Consider the following 27,019-nt stretch of genomic DNA (forward strand, 5'->3'; position numbering starts at 1 on the left):
CCATCCTTTAAATATGTTCTGAATAATCTCTTCCATGTATTTTATATATAGAACAAAAGTGAGGTGATTCTGTATTCTAAAGGGACACCTACTGATAAGAACATGTTGCATTTGTAGCAGTTTAAATGCAGGATATGGAAAATGTCTATCTTGTTGGGATTTTAAATCCCCACTAAAATGCACTTCAAAGAATCAATCAGTACTGAGTCAATGTACAAGAATTGCTTTAATAAATCTAGAGGTGTCAGACTCTAAGTGAATTGCACATTAAATAAAATCTGATTCTTCATTGAATGTATTGATTATTATCATTAAGAGCAGATCTGCTACTGTTGGCAAGCAGGAGGCTGACAGGATGACAGCAGCACTGCTGAGCTCCAGAGAAAGGATGTTTTGTGTGCAACCTGGGAAGCACCACAGAATCTCAGAATAGTTCAGGTTGGAAGGGGCCTGAAAACTCAGCTGGTTCCATCCCCTGCCCTGGGCAGGGACACCTTCCTCTAGACCACGTTGCTCCAAGCCCCAGCCAACCTGATCTGGTCTGAAGTCAACTCCATGCACATCTTGCCAGCTCAGGGAGAGCCCAGGGGCAGAGCAGGAGCTCACCCTGGGATGGGGACTCTGGGGATAGAGGGGATGGCTCACACCTCTGCTCCTGACACGGCACCATGCCCTGCACTGACCCAAACCACTGACACATCACTGTGTCAAGTTCTTAGTTCATTGCTTGCACACAGGTAATGATTGTAAAATAAAATGTTCAATCCACTGCCCCTGCATTTTCTATAACTCCTTTAACCAGTTCAGGACCAATATTCCATAAATATATATTCTCCCCAAAAGGCCATTTTCCAAGTATGGGTTTGATGTAAAACAAACTATTACAATATCTGATTTACAAGGCATGTGAAGTTTCTAACTGAAAAAAAAGAAGGATGATGTATTTCTCAGGTGTCTTGCTGATTTATTTGCCATGTGGCAATTGATTAGTCATGTCAGCAACTTCATAAGTAACACAATTAATTCTGAAGTTATCCTCAAGTTATCCAAGTCCTGTGTCACTGATGAATGTGTGATGAGTCTATGTTGCCTCTGAACTTGACTGACTCGAAATAAGTCACCAAGCTGAGTTGTAAATCACAAGAGATGGATCTGAGTACATTGCTGAGTCACAAGCAGGTTTTAGATCACACACATCCCGATTTACGGGCTGGTGAGGTGGCCTCTGCTCTGTCTCATGGTTTGGGAGTAAATGCCACGGTGTAAATCTGGGATGCCAGTATCAAACAGCATCTTCCTTGGGGACTCCCAAGGTGGAACAGCACCCAGGCACAGCTGCGCTGCTCCTGTCACACCCAGCAGGACTCTGGAACCAGCACTGATGCTCCTGTCACACCCAGCAGCACTCTGGAACCAGCACTGATGCTCCTGTCACACCCAGCAGTACTCTGGAACCAGCACCATGCTCCTGTCACACCCAACAGCACTGGGAACCAGCACCATGCTCCTGTCACACCCAGCAGCACTCTGGAACCAGCACTGATGCTCCTGTCACGCCCAGCAGTACTCTGGAACCAGCACTGATGCTCCTGTTACGCCCAGCAGTACTCTGGAACCAGCACCATGCTCCTGTCACACCCAGCAGCACTCTGGAACCAGCACTGATGCTCCTGTCACACCCAGCAGCACTCTGGAACCAGCACTGATGCTCCTGTTACGCCCAACAGCACTCTGGAACCAGCACTGATGCTCCTGTCACACCCAGCAGCACTCTGGAACCAGCACCATGCTCCTGTCACGCCCAGCAGTACTCTGGAACCAGCACCATGCTCCTGTCACACCCAGCAGCACTCTGGAACCAGCACTGATGCTCCTGTCACACCCAGCAGCACTCTGGAACCAGCACCATGCTCCTGTCACACCCAACAGCACTGGGAACCAGCACTGATGCTCCTGTCACACCCAGCAGCACTCTGGAACCAGCACTGATGCTCCTGTCACGCCCAGCAGTACTCTGGAACCAGCACCATGCTCCTGTCACACCCAGCAGCACTCTGGAACCAGCACCATGCTCCTGTCACACCCAGCAGCACTCTGGAACCAGCAGTGACCTCTTCCTGCAGAGGGAGAGCTCCAGATGTGCCTCATGTTCCCCTTCTCCCTCTCCCCCCGAGGTACCCACAGTAAGCCTGACTGGTGCTGGCAGATATTGCAGGCTATTAATTAAGATGTCATTTATAGGCCCACTGGGTGACCTTAATTAAACTATAAAATGGCAAACACTAATAAGGAAGATCATATTGCTGTGGGGGGTGAATCAAACACATTAACCTCCTGGCGAGGAATTCTTTCTTCATCTGACAGGCATAAGAGACCTCGCAGCTTAATGCAAGGTGTCCTCAGGGTCACTGCTGGGCCGTGCATGGCACAGCTCCTCCTCACAGCTGTGGTTCCTCCTGTGGAGCACAGCTTGGTGCATAACCCCTGCAGACTCCACACTGGCACAGGGACCTTTCCTCAGAGCGTCAGACACTGCTCTCCAGGAGCATCAAGATGGGGCTCCTTTCTCCTTGCCCTTCTCTTTTTGGGGCTCTTCTCCCTTTTCTATTTATTACCACAGACTGAGGTGGAGATCACCAGAAACTCTGAGGCTGCACATGAAGCTCTTCTGTTTGTTTTCCTTCCTGTGCATCGCTCCAATGCTGCCACACTAAACACTCATTTCATATTCCCAGGAGGTGAGGGAGATGCCATGAGAGACACATTTACATCTGTAAACTGCAATCAAAGCTAATTAAACCAAACACAAATACTGATTAATAGAAGAGGGAACCTGATGTCAAGTCCCGTGGCTCCATCCCAAATAACAGAGGCTTCTCTTTTAAGACACAGATTTGCTTGTTCCCTTTAATTCCCAACATCTGGTGGCACATCTCCAGCTCCTGGCTCCATGGCAGCTGTACTGCATTTGGAAGTGATACAGGGAAAACCATCTGACAGCCAGAGCTCAGCCTGAAATGCAGCTTCCCTTTAAAAACTCACCACTGGGACACTATAATATGACATAAGCTCCATCCTTGTGCTCATTTTGCACCAGGCCACTAGTTTAATTTTATTTCATTAAAGCTGAATTTATTCCAGCAAAGCAGTTAAAATATTAATTAATAGCCTTGCTGCATTTAAGAGTCCTGGATTCTTTGCTCCAGGCATCAGCTTTCCAGATGAGGTCTCAAATGGAAGTAGGTGCTAGCAGGAGAGATGAAGGTGCAGAAACAGCTCACACTGGAGTGAGTGGCCACAGCAGCTCCTGCACAGTTTTCACAACTCAGAGAAAAAAGCCCTTACAGAACTGAGTATCCACAATATTTATTTTGCTGTTAATGAACATGGTCTCAGCCCCTGTAATAATCACAGGATTCCCAGTGTATTTAAGTATTATTGTATTTAAATAATTGATTGACTTAGAGCTCACTAATATGAATACATCCAGGAGTGTTTAATCGGATCATTACTTAATCCTGTCTCCGTGCACTCTATCATGTTACCAATAAATCAATTTTGCTTCTCTCTGCCTGTAAGATCTCACTCCTGAAGACTCAGAGGCCCAGGCTGGGCTGGGAGCACTGCAGAGAAGGTGACACAAGGGAGGTGGCCAGTCCTGCTCCACAGGACTCCAGGGGCAGCTGGCTCCTGGCACACACGGGGAAGCTGAGAGCAGAGAAAAGCACACCATTAGAAGGAAACGGAGCATGTGCTAATTTGTCTGTGTTTCCAGTTAGCACGCATTTATTAGGATGTCTGACTTGCTCATATCCAGGTCAGCCTGGTAATATATTAACCTCTGGTGCCACAGACGTGCACAGGAAAAAATCAAACCACAATTCACAGGGATTTTACACGCTGCCCAAGGCACTTCCTGACCATGCCCAGCACTGGCAGCTGGAGGTACTGCTGGTTGCCACCACAGCATCCATCACCCTGACGAGGAAGAGATGCTGAGGCTCCTGACTGTGGGGCTCTGGGCCAAACAGCAGAGGATTGGACCCCTGTGAGCCTGGGGACAGGGGACTGAGATGCCCATGAGTCAGAGAAGAGGGGATTGAAACTGTCCTGTCATGGGGAGGAGGGGATTGGGACCCCTGTGAGACAGGGACCAGGGCACTGGGAGCGCTGTGAAAGGGGAAGCAAGACGATCAGGAAGCAGGGGATGCTGAATGGGTCAGGAGAGCCAGTGCTAGATCACAGACCGAATGCTCCTGCAAATGTCAACAAAACCATACACATATTTTCATTTCTACCTATTTGACCTATGAACTAACTGCAAAATTTCTCTCTAATCCCTAGTAGATGAGCATCAGAGCAGACCTAGGGTCCAGGCTAATCCCTTTATTATGAAGCAATGCTACGGAAATCAAATACCAGCAGTAAGTCAGGAGATTAACAAGCTGGGAAATGCACAAATTAAATTGCATCCTCCCTCTCTGCTCTGGCCCAGCCAATGGCTCTTTTTCTGCTGTGGCCACTGCAGCTGCCCCAGCAGGAAAATAAGGCCAGAAATCCCTTTATAAAAATGAGCCTCTATTTAATCCCTCATCCAGGTAGCAAGCAGAGTCTGCCCAGGATGAACCCATGTCCGTGCAGCCCCTCATGGTGGGGTTCTAGGGGATGTCCTGTGCAGGGCCAGCAGCTGGACACAATGACCCTTGTGGTTCCCTTCCAGCTCAGGATATTCTGTGATCCCAGGGATCCTCCTGGGGCGTGGCAGGAGTCAGGCTGCCAGCTCTGCCCTGACCCAGCAGCTCGGAGCATCTGCCTTTATTGCACAGGACCATCTAAATGAATATTTTATTCATTCCCTTAAGAACATCTTCACAAATGCACAGTTGAATAAAACATGAGGATGCATTTTTGGAAGAGCCATCTAATGCTTCCAATGGCCCCATCACAGTGTATTAACCAGAGAAAAGACTGTGCTGTTGTATTTTTATTTTAGTGATTCTGATGGAGTCCCATGGCATGCAAGGCAGTGGGGAAGGTGGCCACGGCCCCATCTCCCAATGGCCACATGTCCCCACGTCCTGGTGGTGGGGCTATGACTGCTGTTGGCTTCTGTCCTGAGCATGGGAGGGATGGGGCAGCATGTCTGGGTGCTGAAGCCACTTGGTTCACATCCCCAAAACAGGGATATATCTACTTGCAAACAAGCCAGACCGGGGAAAAAATAAAGCAGTGTTCTTAGTGAAAGGTATTGGCAAAGTAGAAAAAAAACCTGACCCTTGTGCTCACGTTCAAATACACTAATGCCAGAACAGCCACAGGCACCTGCCACCTCTGAATCCTGTAAGCTGGATGAGACAGGTTCTGCTTCTCATCTGATAAACCAGTTCCAGGTTTCTCCATTCCTGAGCAGAGCACAGGAGATGCACAGGGATGTTTTTGCATGGCTGAGGTGATTCTAACAAAAATCTTTCTACTTCTGGAAAAGACTATTCTTTTCTTGTTTGAATTCATTGAAAAGCAGCAATTAAGCCAATGGGCAGAGAGGAGCAAGCAGAGCCATGGCAGGAGAGTGGAGGGGCCAGGGGTTATAGGGAATGGGAGCCAAGGCCGAGAGGAGGAAATTTAGCACAGTTAAAGAAAACGTTCCTCCAGCCCTAAATTGGACTTGCACTCACCAGTGCAAGGGGCCACTGATGGTAGGTTCCCTGTGGGATGCCACAGGAGCAGCACTTGCAAAAGTCACAAGGGTGGCACTGGTTAGAGCAGCAAAGCATCAGGGAAAGGGAAACAGCTTTGGGGGAAGAACACAGACCAGGTGTGGCCTGAATGCACCACGGCTGGGTGAAGGAAAGGGCACCAAAGATGTGACCCTTGGAGGCATCCCCTGCTCCCACAGTGACACAGAGTTCACCGTCCAGGAAAGTACAGCAACCTCAACGTGGACAAGGTGAGGTCCCTGTGAACGTCCTCCCTTGGAAAGCTCCTGTTCTGGAATAGCTTAGCATCACTGCTGACAGGTAGCGCTGATTTATAAAGCAGAAATAAATGAGCCTGCTCTGCAATTTCACCTAATTTTGTCTCCCATTTCAATTTGCCATCTTTCAGCATAATGCTGGGTGGTTAATTATGTTTCCATCTTATTTCTTTGATAATACTGCACCTTGTACTGCTCAAAGGGTTTCATTTTACCTTTCATTTTACCTCCTAGCACAGCTCTACATTTAGTCAGCTTGTAATTTGGGGGTATTTTATGCATTATGCTTTTAGTATTTGTAGGTAAAATGGAATCCTTGTTTTTTAATTCACTCTCTAATAATTCTCCACCAAATCTTAATACAAAAGACTTTTTTTTCCCCTGAAGACTAATTGAATGGGGTGTAATTATAATACCCAGGGAGATGATATTGAAAGTACGTTAACTGTGACAGTTTCCTCTGACTAATCACCCCTTGGGCAACTTCAAATCTTGTCTGTGCAAGCTCCCAGTCAGATACTGCACAGATGTGCCAAGACAGAACTCGGTACAAGACCTTCCCACCAAGATGGGGACTTGGGCAGGGTGGATCTGGGACCCTGGCACGAGAGCTTGGGGTGTCCAAGCTGCTGATACAGCTGCAGGGGTTGATTTGTGTTATCTTATTGCAGGGGTTCTATAGAGTTGTCTCCTTACCACAAAAGTTTCATACCTTCTTGGTGTTTTCTTGTGGGCATCTCCTCAGAGCACTGACTCTCTCTCCTTCACAAAGCAGCCAACTGACTCCAGCTCCCTTCTTAACCAGCCACCCCAATCTTTTATAGCACTCTTCTTCTCACTGGTTAGAGCTGTGGCCTCTGTTAAAGTCAGGCCTGTTCCTAATCTTTGATAATGGGTCCAGCTGCAACTGCTTAGGGGTAAGAGCACTTTCTATACTATCTTTATTTTCTTATATTCCGTCCCCCTGCAGATTTGTCCTTCAGGGACCAGCAGTGTGGTCACATGGAGAGAGAAGGGATCAGGGTGTCTGCTGGGGACCATGCAGGTGGCATTGTCCCACTGAGGCGGTGAAGAGACAGGGCACAAAGTCCTTGTCTCAGCCCAGAGATGTTCCCATCACTACCACCCTCCTCCTTGGTTTATTGCTCCTGCTAGGATGTTTGTCTGCTTGGCCAGAGGAAAGCACTGAAAATACAGTGAGTGGAAGGAGGGCAGAGGGCCAGAAGCTGTGGCAGCAGCATCCTTCCCTGGCTGCTCAGGAGTCAGAGGTAACAGCAGCAGTCCTGCAGGCTGCAGTGTTCTCCTTGGAAACACATTTACCTGCCAGGAGAGGAGCAGTAATTTGCAGTATTTGTGTACTCTGATGGTGTGATAGCAGCGAGGTCAGCACTCAGCAGAGACACCAAGGGGCTATTTCCTCACTAAACTGTGGGCTGCAGTAAGTGAAAAATAAGCTTCAAGGGTGCCTATTATGCAGACAATAAAATGTTTTTATATCAGTGTAGGTGTCAAGCTCAACACTTGCGCAGAGTGGATCCTTCACATTATGAGCCAGCTATGAAAATGCTCAGCCAAGCAGGGAAGTTCCCATCTACAGCCTGGTGTTTCCTACTGGAAATAACAGATTCTCACTCTGCATCCAACAGCCTAGGTTCTCAGACGGCACAGGACTCCAGCAGGGAACCTTTGAAATCCCAATCTGGCCTTTGGCAGGGGGAGCATCTTCGGGGGCACGGCGCTGCAGCAGTGGGAGCTGCCACACAAAGGGGAAGCAACAGGATAAGAGGAGCTCTCAGCAAAGCATCCTGTAGAAATTAATGCACTTTTCCTTAGGATCACTATGAGCTACTCAACCTTTGCTGGCCACAACAGGCTTTCAGCTCTCCTCCAAAGCCATCATTGAACAAGCTGGTTGGGACTGGAATGGCTGGGGCAGAGTCCCCAGCCCCTTCACCTCAGATTCAGCAGCATGAGAAGCACTCCCAGAGATTCCCTTTGGTGAAAAGTGAAAAGATCATCTGCAGAGATTAAAATGATTTTATTATTTCACAGTCTGGTATTTACATCACATCTGGAGAGAGTATTACATACCCCATTACAAAAATGTCTCAATAACAAGTCCTGCGGTGGCAGCCAGGGCAGGAGGCAGCAAAGACAGCAGGGACCCCCTCACTGCCATGGTCCACACCATCTCCAGCCCCTCCTGCACCAGCACATCCCCTGCAGGGTCCCAGAGCAGGGCTGGGGGTGCTGGTCCCACAGCCCCAGGGTCCCCAGCACCTCTGACACCGGGGGCACAGAGCTCACGTTGTCCCCCACCTTGAGTTGCCACACCACAGGAAATGGTGTGTCCTGGAGAAGGTCATGAGCTCAGGGCCAGAAGGTGGTACATTTTTCTTTATTTTGGATTACTACAACAAAATCTAGCTTGGTCAGAGGCCCTTTCTGATGCACCAGACACCCCAGAGCTGCAGACAGAGAGGTCGCCTCACACAAATCTGAAATTCAATTGCAAACACAAGCAGAAACTCAGTGCCTGGGATTTGCATGGTGGAAAACACTAAATTTGCAACCCGAATAATGCAATTACTGAGGAAGGAGAAACCAGCAGCATGCACCATGGAGACATCTCACCATCCCTGGGAGCCAACAGGGTGTCAGACACCCTCTGACTACGCTGCCACGTCTGCTGCCTGTGGTCATGGTGGTGGGGCAGGGAAAGGCCAGACTCTCAGTGACCCAGGATCAGGCTGGAGCTCAGCAGCTGCTCCGAGGAACCCCAGGGCTAGGAGCCACACGGGGAAGGGTTTCACATAACCACTGATTTCCTGATTCCAATGCAACCTGGATTCAGCATCTTGGGGGGAAAGGCGACTCACAGCAATGATTTCAGCTATTCAGATTAAAGCCCACTTTGGGGGCCTGCTGCCTGTCTGTCTCTGCATTGCCAACAGCTCTTACATAGTGGGAGTATTTTATTTAGGAGGGTTAGAAAACGAGCCCATTTCTTGGAAGATTAACGTGTCCCCAGAAAAGGAGGAAACCGTGGAGTGACGGGATGCTGGCACTGCGCTGGGACCCCTCCTGCAGCCTCCAGGGAAGCTGGGGCGCAGAGGATGCTCTGATCCAGCAGCTGCCACAGTCCTGCTGGCGGGTGCAGCCTGGCAGCCCTGCAGCATCCCCCATCTGCAGGGCCACATCCTGCTGCCCACGGGAGCACCAGACCCACGGCAAGGCTGCTCAGCCCGTGCCACACTGCACAGGGGCTATCGAGTGACCTGTGGAGGAGAGGAGAAATCATCCAGTGCATCCAGCTGATTCCCCATCCATGAATTATCAGCAAACAGCCTCAAGAGGTGCAAATAAGATTGGCCCTTTACTTTCATTTAATGGAGTGGCCATTCCAAATGTCACCTTAAGGATGGTTTGTGATTTTTGTGCTCTGACTGCAGCTCCCACTGAGGTGTGCCTGCACAGGGGACTGAGATGCAAATCCAGCCCTTTGGCACCATTCCAAAGTCACTAAAGTCATCCAAAGTTACCAGAAGTCCTTTTGAAAACACAGGTCTGTGTTCCCAAACTGCTGCCTCCCTAAGGAGGGGCACAGCACCCAAAAGGAGGTTGGCCATGGAGGGGTCTGCTGGATGAGGCAGGAGAGCACAAGCTCCCAAGTCCTGCTCCCATTCCAGATGGGAATGGTCCCAGTGAGAATTCAAGACAGCAAAGTCAGAGCAGAGGCTTTGTGCTACGTCAGTTGCTGGGGGAAACCAACCAAACAACACTAAGAGGGGAAAAAGACAACCAGCTAAATGTAATGCTGTAGGTACTGGTCAGTGATGGATGCTCAGGACTGGAGAACCTTTTTGGGTGTCCATAAAAACACTTCAGCATGAAAGTGCTTTCTGTGCACAAAAATAATAGCAGCAATGAAAAAAATCCTGACATTGCTTAATACGATAATTTTGTGGTGGGGGATGTGGGGTGAGGAAAACGAAAGCATAAGGAATAATTACACTCAATAGTATGAACAATGATTACAAAATTATGCAACTGATTAACCATGGCATATATGTAATTACTAATGAGTTTGATAAAATTTTAATTACACCTTGTTCTTTGGGGTATTCAGCAAGCCATGAAAATAATAATCGTGTAGTGCTCTGTCACAAATGATTGCCTCAGACAGGGAATAGGGACAGATTCAGGGCTGTGCCACCGGGTTGGGAAGGGCAACCTGTGGCCCCGGAGCAGTGGGTAGTGCTGGGGAGCAACCTGGACACCCTGGGAGCCCTGGGATGTTACACAGACACACCTAGGATGTCTGTTCAGGGGCTGAGCCATCTAACACCAAGCCTTCCAGCAAGAATGATCAACTGGAAAAGCTCTGTGATGCACGCAGGGTTGTGGCATGCCTGCCAGCCCCTCCAGCACCAGTGACAAGTGCACAGCCCAGACCCTCTGCTCTGCCCCACTGAGTCCTTATCAGTGTGTGCCCTGAAGAAGCTGGAGCTCTCTCCTTCCCCCAGAGCTATGGGTGCTCTCCTGGGTGTTGCTTGCTTGCCCCAGGCTGGGGAAGGCACACCTGGGTACCCCCCATCACCTGGCAGGGATGTACCTTGGTCGTCTTCACCTTGTTGCCACTGCTGCAGCTCCATCCCGACAGGTCAGGCAGCACTTTGCATTCCTCCCCGTCCAGACACGGCTCCATCTGGCACCACCACTTCTGCAGCACGATGGAGGCTGGGGAGAGGAGGGGATCAGCAGCCAGGCTGCAGCACAGGGCATGGAGGACCAGCTCTGCCCACCTTTGGGTGACACCAGCCCCTCTCTCCAGCACAGCGCACATTGAGGAGCCCTGGGCAAGGAGCTGCTCCTCACCTGCCTGGCCTCACCTGGCCCAGCTGCTCCACCTGCCTCCAGAACACCCTCTTTTCTCTCACTACCCAAGGAAAAAAAAGCCCAGTGTCCTCACTCCCAGGGAGAGCAGTGCTGTTCAAGAACCCGTTTCAGGCTCCACTTACAGAGCAAAGGGATTGTCTCCTACCACTCTGCTCTATTAGGGTCTTGTGATTCATGGCTCCAGTCTGGGCAACCAGAGTGGGCTCTCTTATATTTGGGAACAATATGACCTGAGCAGCTGGGGACAACAAGAGCCTTCCCTAACAATTCATTCTGGCATTACTTGTTGTTGCACAGAACTGCAGTCACAGGCCACTGGTTGTCATGCAAATCAATACCATGCTGGCAGGGGCTGGTGGTGCTCCTGATGGCTCCTTGGTCATGGCACATAATGGCATTCAATAAAACATACAGGTTGTATGCCTGGTGCTCCTCACAGGCAAAGGTGTTGCATGGCTGGAATCATATCCCTGCTTCCAACAGTGGCAGCAGGGTGAGGAGATGTGCAGGGCTCAGTGCTGCAGACCTGACCCCAGCACAGTGATGCTGGAACCCCCGTCACTCCCCCACAGCACATAGCCCAGGGCTGCACTGAGTGGAGTATCACAGCCACACCAGCCCAGTGAGTGTCCAATGAGAGAGTGCCCCAAAATGTGCCCCCTTCCCCATTGCTCTGCTGCAGGATCCCAGGGAAGGTCTCCTCTGCTAATGCGAGGGACATGGAGACCCCGCACCTGTTTAACCCATGAAGATGAGGTCAGGGATTGAAAAGGAAGGGTTGCACCGTGGGTACTCACCGTCCACGCAGGAGGGAGCTGCCCGTGTTGTCCCTGCCACCTGCCCTGGGAAGCAGGAGCACTTCACCGTCTGGGAGCGCTCCTCGATCTTGTTCTTGTTGCAGCACCGGTGAGCTGCAATCACCTCGCACGTGCCGGGCTCCACGTGCACTGCAGGAGAAACAGCCCGTGGGACCCAGGGAGCTCAGGCCATCCCCTGCCCGCTGCCCTGGGCAGCACCCAGAGAGCTCAGAGAGCTCAGGCCATCCCCTGCCCGCTGCCCTGGGCAGCGCTGCTGCTGTGAGCTGTGACCAAGGCACAGGAGAGCCCGGTATGTGCAGCGACGTCCCGGCTCTGGAATCACCCCTGGGCCTGCTGGTGACGTACAGCTGGTGTCTGGGCACAGCATCTTACCAGCCCTCGGGTAAGGAAAAGTGCTGGTACCTGCTCCACACCTCTCGTATCTCAGCTCTTGCTCCTAATAGCCCTCACACCCATCGTACCCTCCAAAATGCATCCCCTCTTGCCACGGCTGAGCCAAGAGCTTTATTGAAACTAACGAGCACATTAGCTAATTGCAGCTGATAATGAGATGCACTTTGCTACAAGAGGGGATGGTGCATTGTGGTGCTTTTGGCTTCAAGCAGAGCACCATCCCTTCCGACCACAGCTACAGTCAGTGCCTCCACCTTGCCATCACCCACCCTCTCCCTGGAGGAGGATCAGGTTTCCACCCTGCAGCGGCAGAGAAATGTCATGGTGTTCATCAGCAATTCAAGCTGCTCTGCTGCTCCCCCTCCCAGTGCCATTAAAATATTAAGGAAAATAGAAAAGTACCGTGTTGGCTGATCACCTCTGGGATCAGAGTTTAGAGCTGGTCAGCATCTCAAATCAGTGCTCCAGCTGGGTAATGGCCCACACAAGCACAATACAAATCAGCCAAAAACGGCTGATAGATTTCATTCCCACGACCCCAGAGATGACTGCAGGTCCTGCTTAATGAGCACTGGGGCAGTAGTGCAGAGCCACACATGGGCACGTCCTGCGTCCTGTGGGTCACTGGGGACAATCTTTTATTCCCTAGCAAACAGGAGCCAAGCTGGGTAGAGGACAGGGAAGCTGTATTCCTGCAGTGTGGCATCCCAAAATGTATGCAGGTAAGCAGGCATCATTCCTGGTTGCTCCATGCCCTCGGCTCAGAACACTTCCCACCTCACACAGGCAGGACGGGCTACACAATCACCATGACTCCAGTTTACTCCATTTAGTGCTATTTCATGGTCATTTTCTTTTAATGAACCCTTACTTTCATTTCTGTCCATAATAATTACACCATTATTATATGGAATATTTTGTAATAATATCTCTGGCCACAAATTTTATCTTCTCTTTGAAATGCCATAGTAATTTAGCTTTCATAATAAATTCTATTCTTTTTGTATACAGAAATGGTAGACTTCGGTGAAAGTGAAAAGGAAAGCAACTCTTTGCAGAATGAACATGACTGTTTTGCCCTTCTTTATGCTTCATGGTATTTTTCAAATAATCTGAGGAGGAAGTAGAGATCCTTGGCTTGGGCTGCCTATGAGCCCACATTCCTCTCACACTGTGGTCCAAGACCACAAGGAGTCACTCTTTCACCCCGTGCACCTCACCAGGGAATTTTACACCCTCAAGTCTCAGTGTTCCCACGTAGTTAGGGGTTTGACTCATTTTCAGAAAAGCTTCATTAGCAGAGCTCCTCCCGGGAGGGCTGCCCAGGCAACCCCTCTGCTCCCTTGCAGTCCTGCTCTCCGGCTGCTCATTTCCAGCTAATTTTAAAAGGTTCAGCCGAGGGAGAGCCAGGCAGAACTGAGAAATCGGTCATTACAACCATGCAATAGCAGTTTGCTAACGTGTCAAAGCCCTTTTAATTTGCTCGGAAAGGTGCAGCTCAGAGATAAAGAGAAATTTGACTCCCTCTGCCTTAACGGCAGCTGAGTGTGGGGTTTGCAGTGCCCAGAGTCCTTGCCCAGGCAGAGCTGCCTGTGTGGGGCAGGTACCCCATTGCCCTGGCACAGCCCCCTTGGGACACACCCGGCTCCACAGCCCCTGGCACAGCCCCACTGCTTGGCACAGCCCCCCAGCCTCTGGCACAGCCCACTTGGGGCACACACAGCCCCACAGCAAGGGCCCTACTGATGGCAGAGCTGAAGAAGCAGCACGCAGCATCGGGACTCATCCCGCTCTCAGGGATTTGCCTGAAGGTCTTAGAACTGTAGAATCAGAGCCTGGCTAGGGTTGGAAAGGACCTTAACAATCATCTTATTCCACGCCCTGCCATGGGCAGAGACACCTTCCACCAGGCTAGGTTACTGCAAGCCCCATCCAGCCCAGCCTTGAACACTTCCAGGAATGTGTTCAAGGGCAGTCTGAGCCAGGGCCTCACCACCCTCACAGGGAAGAATTTCTTCTGAACGTCTAACCAAAACCTGTCTCCTTCCAGTTTAAACCATTCCCCATTGCATTTTCTTCTGACCATCTGGCACCCTGCCCTGCCCTAGGACATGATGCCATTGGAAATTTGTCCCCTCCAGGAGTCAACCCCAGCCCTGGCAGCAGGACACTGCATCTCCTTCCCAGGCCATGCATTTGAACCCATGGGGAGTCAGGTAGGGGCCATCCCAGCTGCCAAAATGCACCTCAGCTCCTACACACCACCTGTTTTCCCAGCCCTGCCACTCGGGGTTTTCATGTCCCATGCCTGGGAAGTGAGAGCAGAGAGGCTGAGCCCACGTGCAGTGTGAGCAGCGGGCCTCAGAGGTCCTGCAGCTGCTTCTCCTTTTGCTGAGCAGCAGGAAACTTGGAACAAAATGCGTATCAGATGGATGGTGTGTTTAACACAGACAGCAGGAAACCCCCCGAGAGCCTGGGATAAGTTCCAGAGCTTCTGGCATGCTTCTCCCTCCCATTTAACTGGTATTTCCCCACTGGAATCCGTTTTTAAAAGACACAGCTTATCTCATGGAACCATGAAGAATTGTAAGAGCAAACAGCTTTTGAATCCTGCATGCAAAAATAAAATGAAAATGCTGTCCTACTCTGATTGACCTTTAAATGAGCAGCAGAACATGGGGTTTTTATGGCATAACCCAAAATGACACATTTTGAGTATCTCAGGGAGCGTGGGCACAACCCCACATGTTCAGTGTAAAATACTGCTTGCTGGTGGAGAGCTACAAAATGAAGAGAAGCTGGATGCATGTAAGTGTCAGGCAATGCCAAGAGAACCTCATTTCCCAAAAGAAAAAATCCCAGCTGACTTAAACACCTTTTTCCTTCTGCTTCAGGTTGAGTGATGAGCACAAAGGCAAAGACAGCTCTTTGATTATCAGCTTTAGAAGGTGCTGGGGCCGCCTTTGTGGGAGTTGGATCCAGACATTCCAGCCTTGCTCATCATGAAGCCTCACCATGTTACACAGGGGATTAAACTGCTGGTGAATCATTCTTCACCAAGGAGTCTCTTATTCTGTTCCCAAACGACGTGCTTGATTCATGTGGCTCCTTAAATCCAACCACATTCTGCAGGAAGCAGCACTTTGCTTGGACAAAGCAGCATCTCCATGCGCTGGGTGGGCACAAGGGATCTCAGGCACGTGGTATGATTTGTGTGCAGGGCTAGGAGTTGGACTTAATGATCCTTGTGGATCTCTTCCAACTTGAGATATTCTGTAATTCTATTATCAGACCTGGTTGCCACAGTCAGACGTGTCCCTGGACAGCAAACAAAGGGTTTGTATGTGGACTCTCTCTTCAAGAAATTTTTAAGTTTGAGGTCACAATTCCTCTGCTACTGATAATTTTTGGGTGGTTTTATCTGTAAATAAACACAATTCAAAGAAGCAGCTCCCTACAAAGTAATACCATGGAGGAGCAGGGCTCTCTGGCACTGGGAGTGGGCAGGTTGAGTGAGCATTTAAGCTGCCAGCAGTGCCCATATCCCTGGCAGACCTGATTCAGTGCCAAAAAAGTCATCCCAGAAAAAAAGTGAAGAGTTTTCTCCCAGTTAGAATCACAGAATAGTTTAGGTTGGAAAGAAGCATAAAGCTCATCTTGCTCCACTGCCTGCCACCACCAGAGCCACCTTCCACTAGCCCAGGCTGCTCAGAGCCCTGTCCATCCTGAACTTGGGCACTTCCAAGGATGGGGCATCCAGGGTTAGGAGGAGGGAAGGGCAGGTAGCTGCTGCCTGACTGGGTGAGGGAGGCACTCTGGAAGATGTGTTTTGGTTTTAAGCAATGCGGGTGGGGATTACAGGATTAGAACTGCTTTAACTGTCAGGCAAAAATGACAGAAATAGGACAGGGTTAGGTGTGGGGTCAATCAAGAGCGTGAATGGTTTCAAATTAACCCCTAAATGCCCTTTCCAAGCAGAGGCATATCAAGCAGACAGCAGGTGCCCTGGGATCTGAGTGTTTGCCTGTGCTGCCAGGTGCACAGCTCCACCAGTAACACCAGTAACACCAGTATCCACCTCCTCATACTTCCTCCCAGTGTGCTCCAAGGAGCTGTACAGATGTACAAATGGGTCATTATATGTGTCTCAGATTTTGCTACAGACACGAAGAAATTCCTTCTTTAGCTCCTTAGACCATCCCAGCTCACCAAGCCACTGGTTTTAAATGCCCCACAATGAGTATTCACAACTTCTAGCTCCAAGCAGCAGCTGCTATGGCTGCAGGTTCCCACCCATCTTGAAGAAGCAGTCCTGGCAGTTTCCTGCACATGTGGACACTCCAAACACCAATCCAACAGCTGTCACAGTGGCACTGTGTTGTGCCTCTTGGTGTCCATTTGCTGGATGCTGCCCCACACATTTGGCATGCTCATCCTTGCTGCCCAGACCCCAGGAAAAGGGATGGAAACTGAGCTCCTTGAGGCTGTCAGCATTTGGTCCCCAGAGATGCCCACCTGCTCCAGGTGTGCACCACAGCCTGGAACTCCTCCTTCCCCACCAAGAAATGGGAGACAGAACTTCACCAAGCAGCTCATCCCCACGTAACCCCCACCTCAGGCATCCCATGAAGACCCCAAAGTACTGCCATTGTCATGGGGACCCAGATGACAGCACGAGCATGTGGCACATGCAGCAAGGGTCTCACTCCCCTACCTGAATGGCTTCTGTGCTGATGCGTGGAGGCCAGCGTCAGTCGTCCCCACAGCGTGGTGAGGCAGAGGCTGAGCACGAAAACCCATTTGCTCAGGCTCTGTATATCTCTCTCACTCATCCTACCGAAAACAAGAAGAGATTTGTGGAGGAAGAGGGCCTGAGGAGGGCTGGGAGGTGCAGATCCACTCACCGGTATGACTCCTGAACGTTGTGAGCACTGGGGTATCTGGCTGTGGGGACATGGCCCTGGGAGATGAAGGGATTCACCCACCACCCTCAGATGACCTTAGACTTCATCTGCAGCATAGGCCATCTCAGCAGGACAGAAAGAGATCCCACCAGCAGTAGTACAGGTGAGGGATGGTTACCTTTTACTGGTGATTCACGGTCACATCTGTGCATCTGCCAACCTCAGGTGGGTGAGGTCTTTGCAAGGAGCAGACATCAGCACATCTGAAAGGAGAAAGAAGGACCTGGGCAGTGATACCTGCCATCAGCATGAGCCACTGTGTCCCTGGGAGTGGCTGGGGACACCTGGGAATTTCACCAGCCCCACTTCAGGACACACACTCTCAGGTGCATGAGCACGTGTCCATCACACCACTGAAACTTCTCCAGGGGCTCAGCCCATAGCCCTGCTCACCCATTTGAACAGCACGACCTGCAGAGCTGCTCCTGATTTTTACTGCTGAGAGCACAAAATCAGGTCCTTTATAGTAGGTCATTAAAGCAGATGACAAACACTAAATGCACAGGCAGTGTGTGTGGGAAGAGCCAGAGCAGATCAGCAGCGAGTCATTTCAGGTTCTGCCTTGTCTGTGCGTGGGTACGTGCTGTGACTGTCCTTGTGTCGCTGAGGTCCCTTGCAGCGATGCCCAAGGCTTGGCACTTGTAAAGCACTTGCTGACAAACAGGAGGATGGGCTGATCCCGCTGGATGTCCTGGGGCCAGCACCCACAGGAGGCAGGAATTGCAGCAGACTACCAGTCGGATACACAGAGCCTATGGCAGTGCCAGGACCTGCAGTCTGTTCTCCCAGGCATCACCTTCCTCTGGGGCTGCTACTCCTGCCAGCACAGACACCAAATTCCTGCAACCACACATTCAAAACTGCATCAGCTACCCCTGGACACACTGAGAATCTCTCTTGGCATCACACTGGCACCACTCCCACTCCATGCAGCACATGCTGGGAAGAAGCCAAGTCTTACACCATCTGAAGCCCCTAGAGAAAAATGTAAATCCCAAAAGGTTTTGTATTTTACTGCTGGGTTCTTTATATATGTTCTCTTCCCTATTTACAGCCACTCAGATGGGAACAGCTCTGGCACTCCGCAGGCAGCAGCACCAACAGCCATGTCACTGCTTGGCAGCTGCCAGGTGGCATGGTGACCTCCTAGCCTCCACTGTCACCTGCTGGGGTCTCACCATGTCCAGCAAACAACTATGTCCCCCATAAAATTTTAGTGCTGGATCATAACTTACTAACAAGACACCACAAAGACAAGTGGCGATGACACTGAGGCTGGGCAGTGCTGCCAGGACCAGCAGCAGGTGCCAGGGGTGCCCCTGCCCTGTGCCAACCTTGCACTCACAGTCCCCTCCATGGGCAGTGCACTGGACAAACCCACACCTCTCTGAGAAGAAATCTTCAATTTTCAACCATGTTTGAAATTTCTATCTGCTCCGGACCATGAGACAGTGAAACCACTGACTCCTCTAATGAAGAGGTGATGCTTCTTCACACACAATATGCTGACATTTTTAATCAAAATGAAGTGATTTGAAGTGGTAAAAAGGACATTTCTTGTTTGGAAGCATTTAAAAATGAATTTTCCTGTTTTAAACTGGCATTTCAAAATGAAAAATGCTTCATTCCGAATTGGTGATTTAAAGTGATATTTTGCACTTTGATTCTCCCATCTGGAAAACAAAAATCAGAAAATGTCATCAAAAGTGTTGACATTTGCGCAGGAAGAAACCAAAGGTAGATTGACAAAACCACATATTTTATGCTAAAAGATAATTTAGAGGTAAGGAAATGCTTATAATTAATGCTGTGGGATGGTCAGCTGGACCAGGAACAGATTGAAGAGTGTCTGGCAGCATCCCACATGCTGTCCTGACTCCATCCCTGCCCACTGCTCCAGCCCCTCCATTGCCAGGAAGAATCCAGTGTGGCTCAATGTGCAAGAAAACCATTGCTCCTCAAGGTGATGTGGTGGGACTCTAGACTCTCTCCTGTAAACCCATATTTAGGTGATGTCTGATGTTCTGGCACAATATGCTCTGCATGAAGCTTCTCAGAGGGAGATCATACAACAGCTGGTGCTGCTGGAGTCCCTTTGGAGACATGACAGCCCACTGCGTAAATATGGATGTCAGCTCAAAGCATGCACTATTTGCTCAATGGCAAAGCAAACAGCTCTCTCAGAGCTGCTCAGTCCTTCACCTGAATCCAGAGGCAGTGAGTGCCACAGCACTGCACCCAGCAGGGAGTGGGGCACACACAGCAGGAGCTGTGTCCCAGCTGTCTTGGCCCATGATGGGGCACAGCTGGCAGCCCAGATGTGAGGACAGCAGACACAATGCTACTGCAATTTTTGCAACAGCGAGTTCCCAGTGCCAACACACGTCCCATGCACCTTCCAGCAGAGCAGCCAGGTCCCCATCAGGAGACCCTGGTTTCCTGGCTGCTGCTGCAGCTCCTGCTCCATGCAGGGAGCACAGCCCAGTGCCTGGGCACCAGGCCTGAGCCCCACAGCACACACCAGAGTCCTTCTGGAGGAGCCCATCCCCAGCTCATGCCCATGGGACCCTCCAGGCTATGTGAGTTTCCAGGAGACATTCCTAAACCTCTCAGCTGGACCAAAATCCAAGCACTCCACTGGCCACTCCACCCCACAGGGGACAGCAACACGTTCCCAGTGCAAAGTATATTCAGCTCAGAAAGGCTGAGCTGTTTGCTATAGCCAAGGAAGCATAAATAAATTACAGTGTTATCAATAATGCAATCCACACTGTCCATGCCACACTCCGAAGAGAAACCACTGAGCTGAGCAGGAGCCACGCTGGGGGCCAGGAGAGTACAAGGGGAGCAGGAGGACATGGTGCATCCCAGTGCTCCATGCTGGCACAGGCACTCAGAGCTCCCACTCATGCCCAAACTCCCATTAGAAAACACAGCTCTGCAGAAACTGCTGTTTTGACAGTTATCAACCTCCAATGTCGTGAGATTACAACTACAAATGTTTGGTCTGACTTGAGATTTTTCAGCCTGGAATGTCAGTGAAATGAAGAGTGGTGTTCTGGCATGTCAAAACATTTAATTTTGATTGAAGATCTTGGTATTCTCTATTCTGTTATGTGCTGTTTGGAAATTTGTGGATTTTTTCACCAACATTTTTTAGCTGCTTTTGCCTTTTGGGTCTGAGCTGGGACCTGAAAGAACTATCAAATTCCCCAGCCTCTTGGACTGTCAATCTCAGTTGCAACCAGAGTGTCAAGAGTTGATGGCTCCTCTGTGAGGGCCACGTCCCTCCCTGTAGGCACATGTGGGCATGGGCCATCATCCATGGGAGCTTCATCGAGGTTCTCCAGCACAGACACAACACAGGACCAGCTCCCTGCTGCCCTCGCAGACAACGACCACTCTGCCTGTAACAGGAGCTATGGACGTTTTCCTCCTGCTCCATTAAAGCCCCATGTGGAACTGTGCCCCTCCAGCCAGGGTCCAGTGCCCCACGGTGCTAGTGAGGCGAATGAGCAGCCCCCCAAGCCCTCTGCAGCAAAAGGGATGGCTGATGAGCAGGAGGAGGAGATTGCTGCTTCCCTGCCTTGGCACCCACAGCATGGACAAATTCACGACTCCAGAATGGGACTGGTGCAGCTCATGCTCTCCTGCGAGCCCCTGAGCCTCTGCTCGTGGTGATGGGGCCATCTGACCCATCCTGTGCCCCTCGAGCCACCCCACGAGGCAGCTGGCTCTCAGTGCCACTGCCCTTCCGGAGCAACGGAGCATCCTTGGCTGCAGAATCTGGGATCTCTCCGGCAGCGCTTTGGCTCCCAGAAAGGCGGGTAGCTTCACAGCTCGGGCAAAACAGCATCCGTGACGAGCCCACTCCCCGAGCTGGGGCCGGACCGGGCCCCGCCGGCTCCGAATCCCCCCTCAGCCCGCAGGGACGGCGGCCGCCGCTGCTGTCGGAGCCACTGGTAACGGGGCGCAGGGCAGAGCCGGTCCCGTTAAACTCACTGCAGGGGCCCTCCCGAACCCCGCTCCGGCCCCGGGGAGCCCCGGCGGGGGATCGGGACACGCGGGGACCGGGCAGCGACGCACGGCGGCCGGGCGGAGCCGGGAGGGCCGGACCCCACGGCGGAGCCCTGGACCGGCATCCCGGTGCCAGCGGCACGCCGATCCCGGCGGCTCCCCGGCCCCGACGGGACTCAGCGTCCCCTCGGAGCGGCGCTCGGCACCGCGGCGGGAGCGGCCCCGGGGCCGCTGTCTCGTTCCCCCCGCCAAACTTTCCGCACGTACCTGCCGGTGGCCTCGGGGCGGGCGGGGGCCGACGCTGCCCATGGCCGGGGGCCGCTCCGCTCCGCTCTGCCCGGTCAGCGCCGCCTCCGCGGGCCGCAGCCGCCGGGGGCCGCGGGCATCGCCGGGCGGCGGCGGCGGCGGCGCGGGGCTGGGCGGGGGCGGCGGGCGCGGAGCCGAGCGGAGCCCGGCGGAGCCGGTGCCGGCGGGAAGGGGCGCAGCGCCGCCTGCTGCTGCTGCTGCTGCTGCTGCTGCCGCCCGGGGACCGGCCCGCGATCCCGGGCTGGCACCGGCACCGGCTGCGCACCGAGCCGCTCGCCGCCGCCCCCGCCCGCCAGGGCGCTGCCCCGCCCCGGTCAGCCCCGGCGCCCGTCAAGGCTGTCAGGGAGAACAGAGAGAATTAACGGGAAAAATTATTTACACACACAACCACTTTCCATCCCCCCCGCCCCCCAAAAAACAAAGAGGGGGGTGATGGCCCCCGTGAGCTCCGAGGGATATGGAACGGTCCAGGGATGGACAGATGGAGAGACAGCCTGATAACTGGCCCTGGCATTCTCCTTCTCAAAAGATGAGCCTGGTCAGAGCTAATTTACCCAAAACCTAATTTTCCCTGCCAAAAAAGGTGTGATGGATCCGCGAGCACAGAGGGGTGCTAGATGGTGTGGGGATAGACAGACAGACAGATGGACTCACTCCTGCAGCCCTCTTCTCCTCAAAATGTGAGCCTGTCTTTTGTGTCAAACCATCAGAACTCAGCTTTCCTGGAACAGCCTGGATCGGGCTCTGCAGGAGACAGTCCCTGACACAGGGGATTCCAACACCTGGGACCACAACACCAGCCTGGGCCAGTTCTTTCCCCAAGGCAGCTCCATGTTTGTCCAGAAACTCTCTCCTGGCGCCCCCAGGGCACAGCTTGCATGGCTCCGCCCGCAACGGGCGGCAACAGGCTTTAAAGCACCAACAAACAGCAAGGGCAAAGGTTGAATTTTCACAGTTCCTGCCAAGAGTTAGACCTGCAACCTCAGCACAGCTGAGATGAGAGGCTGAAGTTCCAGGCACTCATTTTTGGTGCTTTGCTCAAAGCTATTTGCACATCGATGAAAGCCTTTGGTTTCTGAAGACAGCTCACTGCTTACACCTGGACCTTCCACCCCACACTCAGCTGGAAGCGTGGAATCATTTCCAAAGCCAAGCTGAGTTACAGGTGCGCAGCAGCTCTTCAGACAACTCACACGTGGGCAGTTTGCAAATCCCCCAGCCATTTGCTTTCCATGGGATCCCAAAGCCTTTGTGCATGCCCCCTCCCTTGGCCAGAAGCCAGCCCTTGGAAAGGGCACTGCGGCGGGTCCCTGCCCAGCGCCCCGTGGGCACCACTGGCAGCTCCTCAGGGCACCAGACAGAGGGCAAGGCAGAGGTCCTGAGGGGACTCACCAGCTCCTGGGGCACCCACGACCCCCAAAGTGCACACAGGTATCCAGGGGAGAGTACCCCAGCCCCTGACAAGATTAGGTTGCTTTGCTATTTTGCCCTAGGAAACTGAGTTCCTTTTCCCCCTTTATAGAGTCAATATTGCCATATGTTAAATTCCAATTAGTTAGACTTGGTTACTCAAAAGAAAAAGGAAAAGCTCTACAAGATTAACCTGAACCCCAGTAATAAGATATTAAGGAAATACAAGCATCTCATTCTTCAGATCAGAGGGTTTTCATAATAATGACAAAAATCAATATGAAACTAAATTAAATCTGCTGTTTATATTCATCAGGTAATTTGATCGAGAGCCTGCCAATGCAGGTCTCTAGTGCTGCGATAAGTAAATACAAACACGCTACTTTCAGATCACAAAGTTTTAGTGGAACAATCAAGAGCAAATTAAATCAGAGTTATTTTCCACACCAGCCAAATTCCAATTAAATTAGGCCAGATTATTTAATAAGGAAGTGTACAAAACTCTAGCTCTTTATTGATGTATGATACAGAAATATAAACTTGTTGCTTTCCAGATCACAGCATTTAAATGCAGGGGAGGAATTAAGACTTCAGTAAAACTGGTTTAATTTCAATTCAGCTGGAAGTGAACACAGAAATTCCTTCTCACCATCATCCTGACTTCTTATTGAGTGTCCAGCCCAGCCTTCAGCCTGCTCTCTTCCCTGGCTGTGACTCCTCAAGGAGCCCAGCACTTTACTGGGTGAGGGCACCCAAGTTTCCAGTATCCATAACAAGCCAAGTTTGGAAAGGAACTGCCCAAGAAAACCCTAGCAACACTTCCTGATGTATCCTTAGTGATAAATCCTGCTCCCATGTAAGAAATTTGCTACATGCCTGGAATCCTTCTGTACCTTCCAGGTGAGCAATCAGCTTTTTTTTCTTTTTCAGGATGAAACCACATGGATTGGGGCTTGGGCTACAAGAAGGGTTAGGGGCAAATGGTCATGCAAAGGCAGATGCACATGTTAGAAGGCTTCTAATGCTCAGTGCAATCACCTTATCTGCAGCTGATAATAGGCAGAAGGGTACAAATTATTTTATTAAAGCTGGAAAAAGCAGAACTCCTGACATTTTATTCCTGGGGAAGATTTATCACACCCTGTTTTCAGTGGATCACTGAATTATGATCTTAATTCAGTTTAAGTTTATTTATTTCCTTCATCTGACGAGGCCCCCGTGCCTCCAGGCTGTCTCAGCACCGAGTACCAGCATCTGAGGATTTTGTTCCCTTTTCAAAAGGTTTTGCTGACAACAGGGGATTTCAGTGCAGATTCCCAGCCTGCCAAAACAGCAGTCCAGGGATAGGATCTCTGGGCACTGCTGCAAAAGCAGGGAGAGGTCCTGCTCCCTGCATCCTCTGGAATGTGGGTCTGAGCATCCAAATTAAAAAGTAAGTTCCCCAAAGGCTCCATAAATTCCAGCGAGTGTTACTGTAATACATCTATTCTTCTCCTTCTGTATTTCTACTGTCAGGTAATATTAAATGAGACCAGGAGGCTCCTGAAGACTTTGAGAGCAGAATTGTGAATGAAGATCCCTTGAGAGATATGAAAATTGTATGGAAGATTTTGAAGCTGCAGAGGGGGAAAAGCCAAGTGACCCAAGGAGGTTAATGTGCCCCCTTCCTCCCTCCCCTTTGCAGCAGGGAATGGGTAAAACCCTCTGAGAATCTGCACCAAATCCAGGTCATCTGCTCTGCAAAACAATGATGTGCTCACCTGCAGAGAGGTCACAGAGATACCCAGAGCAGCAATGCTCCAAAGGCTTCTCTGCACTCCAGCAGAAACAGACAGGGAATAAAGATGTGTGCTTGCAATCAAATTATCCCTTCAAAGAAATAACAATAAATGCTGAACTTCCCAATTACAGGGGACATACAAACCTTGGAAACCATTAAGAACCACTTCTTCTGTTGATGAATTATCCAGAGTGCACAGAGTTATTTGCTGAGCTTCACTGTACTATGCTAATTATAAATTAATATATTACTCATTACACAGTCAGGCTCTACAGTCAACTAATGCAGTGCTGCAAAGAACCTGTTTTAAAACATCCTCTGGTACTTTTATGATCTAGATGTTTAATTTAGTTCTGTTCTGGCTTAAATGCAACCAACATGTCATTCTTTCACAAAGAAATATCTCTGGCTCCATCCTACCTCCTCTGGGGCTCAGCAGCATAGATGAAAGAGGAAACTTAGAAAGGCTTTTTTGATGCTAAGCAGTTACATGAGAAATTAACTAAAATAGCATAATTTAAGACCAATTCCTGTGTTACTGATTTTAAAATCACTGTTTATCATGGCAGCATGCTGGAGTGCTCCACATGAAGCTGTGTCCAGGGAAGGTGAGGACCTGACACCCCCATGCTCAGGGGTAACTTTGGGTGAGATGGGGAGACAGGAAAGCATGAATATCCCAGGCAGGACCCCCAGAGGGATGGGGAGAGCGAAGGGCAGAGCTGCTGGCACCTGAAGTGGCTGTTTATTGGCATTAGTCTGACTCAGCCTACAACATCTGCATCCCCAGGCCTTGTGCCAGGCAACCTTGTGAAGAGGAACATCAGCCTGCAGATAAGGAGAAAACTTTACATGAATCTGTCTGGCAGGATGAATAGGGGGAAATGGAGCCCTCTTCCTTGGAAAACAGTCTTTAACATGGCATTGTTTCAGGGAGCATTCCTGCAGAAATGTGTTTATTTGTCAGACCATTCTTTCCATGCTGTGCTCAACATAACGGAAACAACAAATACCGAGCAGGGTCACAGAAGTCAGTCTGGAAACTGCCAATTCATTCTTTCCAAGGAAAGCATCTTGGTGACTCAGCAGTACGGGGCAGATTGGCAGTCCCACAGCAGAGAGACACATTCCCTGGAGAATCCAGTGATTTTCAGCCTTAATAACACCGTGATTTTGCACTCAGAATATCTAAGAGCACCCCATGCATGACCAGCAGCTGGACAGGGATGCTGTGAGGGGAAGGCATCAGGAGCTGAGGAGAGGACCCATGAATGCTGGAGAGGAGCTAGAAGGGTGTTGGCCTCAGGCTGGAAGGGTTGGTTTGGAAGGAACCTTAAAGATCCAGAAGGGTGCTTAACGCCCCCAGAAGGGACCTTAAAGATAACCTAGTTCCTATCCCCACTGTGGGCAGGGATGCTGCCCACTAGACCAGGTCCTGAAGGGTACTGAAAAAGCTTTAAAGAGTACTGAAGACCTTAAATCTTGGGATTAGAAGGTGGAAATGCAGGTACCACTGAGTCACTTCTGTGCTGTGATCCTAATAATCTGGTACAGTTTGAAGATCTCTGGTTGAAGATGACTAAAGCCTGGAGGGCTTCTCAGTGCTGCTTCTGTTTGTAACTTACAATGCAAAAACCCCGTGCTGACAGGAATCAGTGGTTCTTCTGTGAAACTGAGGCACTGGGGCGCACGAATTTTAAGAAACAGCCTCAATTTTCCTTTACAGTAGGCAAGCATTTTTTTTAATGGGTTTTTTTGCTGTCACAGGAGGCAGGGAGGTGCTAAGGTCAGGCTGGGCGAGCGATGGTGTTTAAGCTGGCGACTCTTCCCCTCCCAGCCAGGGAGGGTGTGTTGTTCTGCATCAGCTAAATCCGCATCCTGCTCACGCTGGAGCGCAGCATCCTGGGTGAAAGGGAGGGAGAGGTTCAGCTCTCAGCGCTCTCACGGTGCGTCCCTGCTGCTCCGCAGGCTGCGGGTTATTAATAGCTCGGGACGGCCGCGCGTGGGCTGAGGAGCGCGACACGGGGGACAGAGCGCCTGGTGCTGGACGGGAATGTTGTCCCGGAATAGGTGGCTCCGCTGGAATCTCGAGACGATCCAGTTAGGAAACTCACCTGTGGGCAGAACGCGTGGCCATGGCCAGCCCGTCTCCGCGCAGCCCCACCTCCAGCCGGGAAAAGACTTTCCCAGAGCATTTCCTGGCCGGGATGGCTCGTGTCCCCGGGGCTCCCGGCTGGGTGCCGGTCCCTCGCCGGGAAAGCTCGACTTCCATCTCCACCGGGCTGCGGGATAACGGCGGGGGGTTCATTACCCGGGAGGGCTCATTCCCCGCCGGCAGCGGGATAACGGCGGGGAGTTCTTTACCCAGGAGGGCTCGTTCCCCGCCGGCTGCGGGAGATGCGCGTACCCGCTGCGGCTGAGCTGCCGCGCCTGCTTCCCCCCCCGTGCCGCGGCGGGG

General features: G+C 51.2%; 1 protein-coding gene and 1 long non-coding RNA gene across 4 annotated transcripts; one reads left to right on the top strand and one right to left on the bottom strand.

Annotated features, from left to right (window-relative positions):
• Positions 1-7,993: 7,993 nt before the first annotated feature.
• Positions 7,994-26,987, bottom strand: TAFA3 (TAFA chemokine like family member 3). Of its 3 annotated transcripts, none has more exons than XM_064733274.1 (6): positions 26,676-26,987; positions 17,167-17,251; positions 16,799-16,917; positions 11,671-11,820; positions 10,590-10,714; positions 7,994-9,252 (listed from the first exon to the last, which is right to left on the bottom strand). In XM_064733274.1, exons 3-6 carry the CDS (start codon positions 16,914-16,916, stop codon positions 9,241-9,243), a joined length of 405 nt encoding a protein of 134 aa, XP_064589344.1. In that variant the 5' UTR covers position 16,917; positions 17,167-17,251; positions 26,676-26,987; the 3' UTR covers positions 7,994-9,240. The 3 variants fall into 3 exon arrangements, with proteins under 3 accessions (XP_064589344.1, XP_064589345.1, XP_064589342.1); XM_064733275.1 differs by lacking the exon at positions 26,676-26,987 and adding an exon at positions 21,333-21,468 and having other exon boundaries at positions 10,605-10,714; XM_064733272.1 differs by lacking the exon at positions 26,676-26,987 and adding an exon at positions 21,333-21,468.
• LOC135458242 (uncharacterized) lies at positions 22,190-25,963 on the top strand. The gene is made up of 3 exons (XR_010442879.1): positions 22,190-22,802; positions 23,336-23,681; positions 24,297-25,963. It is a non-coding gene; the product is annotated as an uncharacterized LOC135458242 (long non-coding RNA).
• Positions 26,988-27,019: the final 32 nt, after the last annotated feature.

Source organism: Zonotrichia leucophrys, chromosome 26 (genome assembly GCF_028769735.1).
Source record: "Zonotrichia leucophrys gambelii isolate GWCS_2022_RI chromosome 26, RI_Zleu_2.0, whole genome shotgun sequence".
NCBI classification, from domain to species: Eukaryota; Metazoa; Chordata; class Aves; order Passeriformes; family Passerellidae; genus Zonotrichia; species Zonotrichia leucophrys.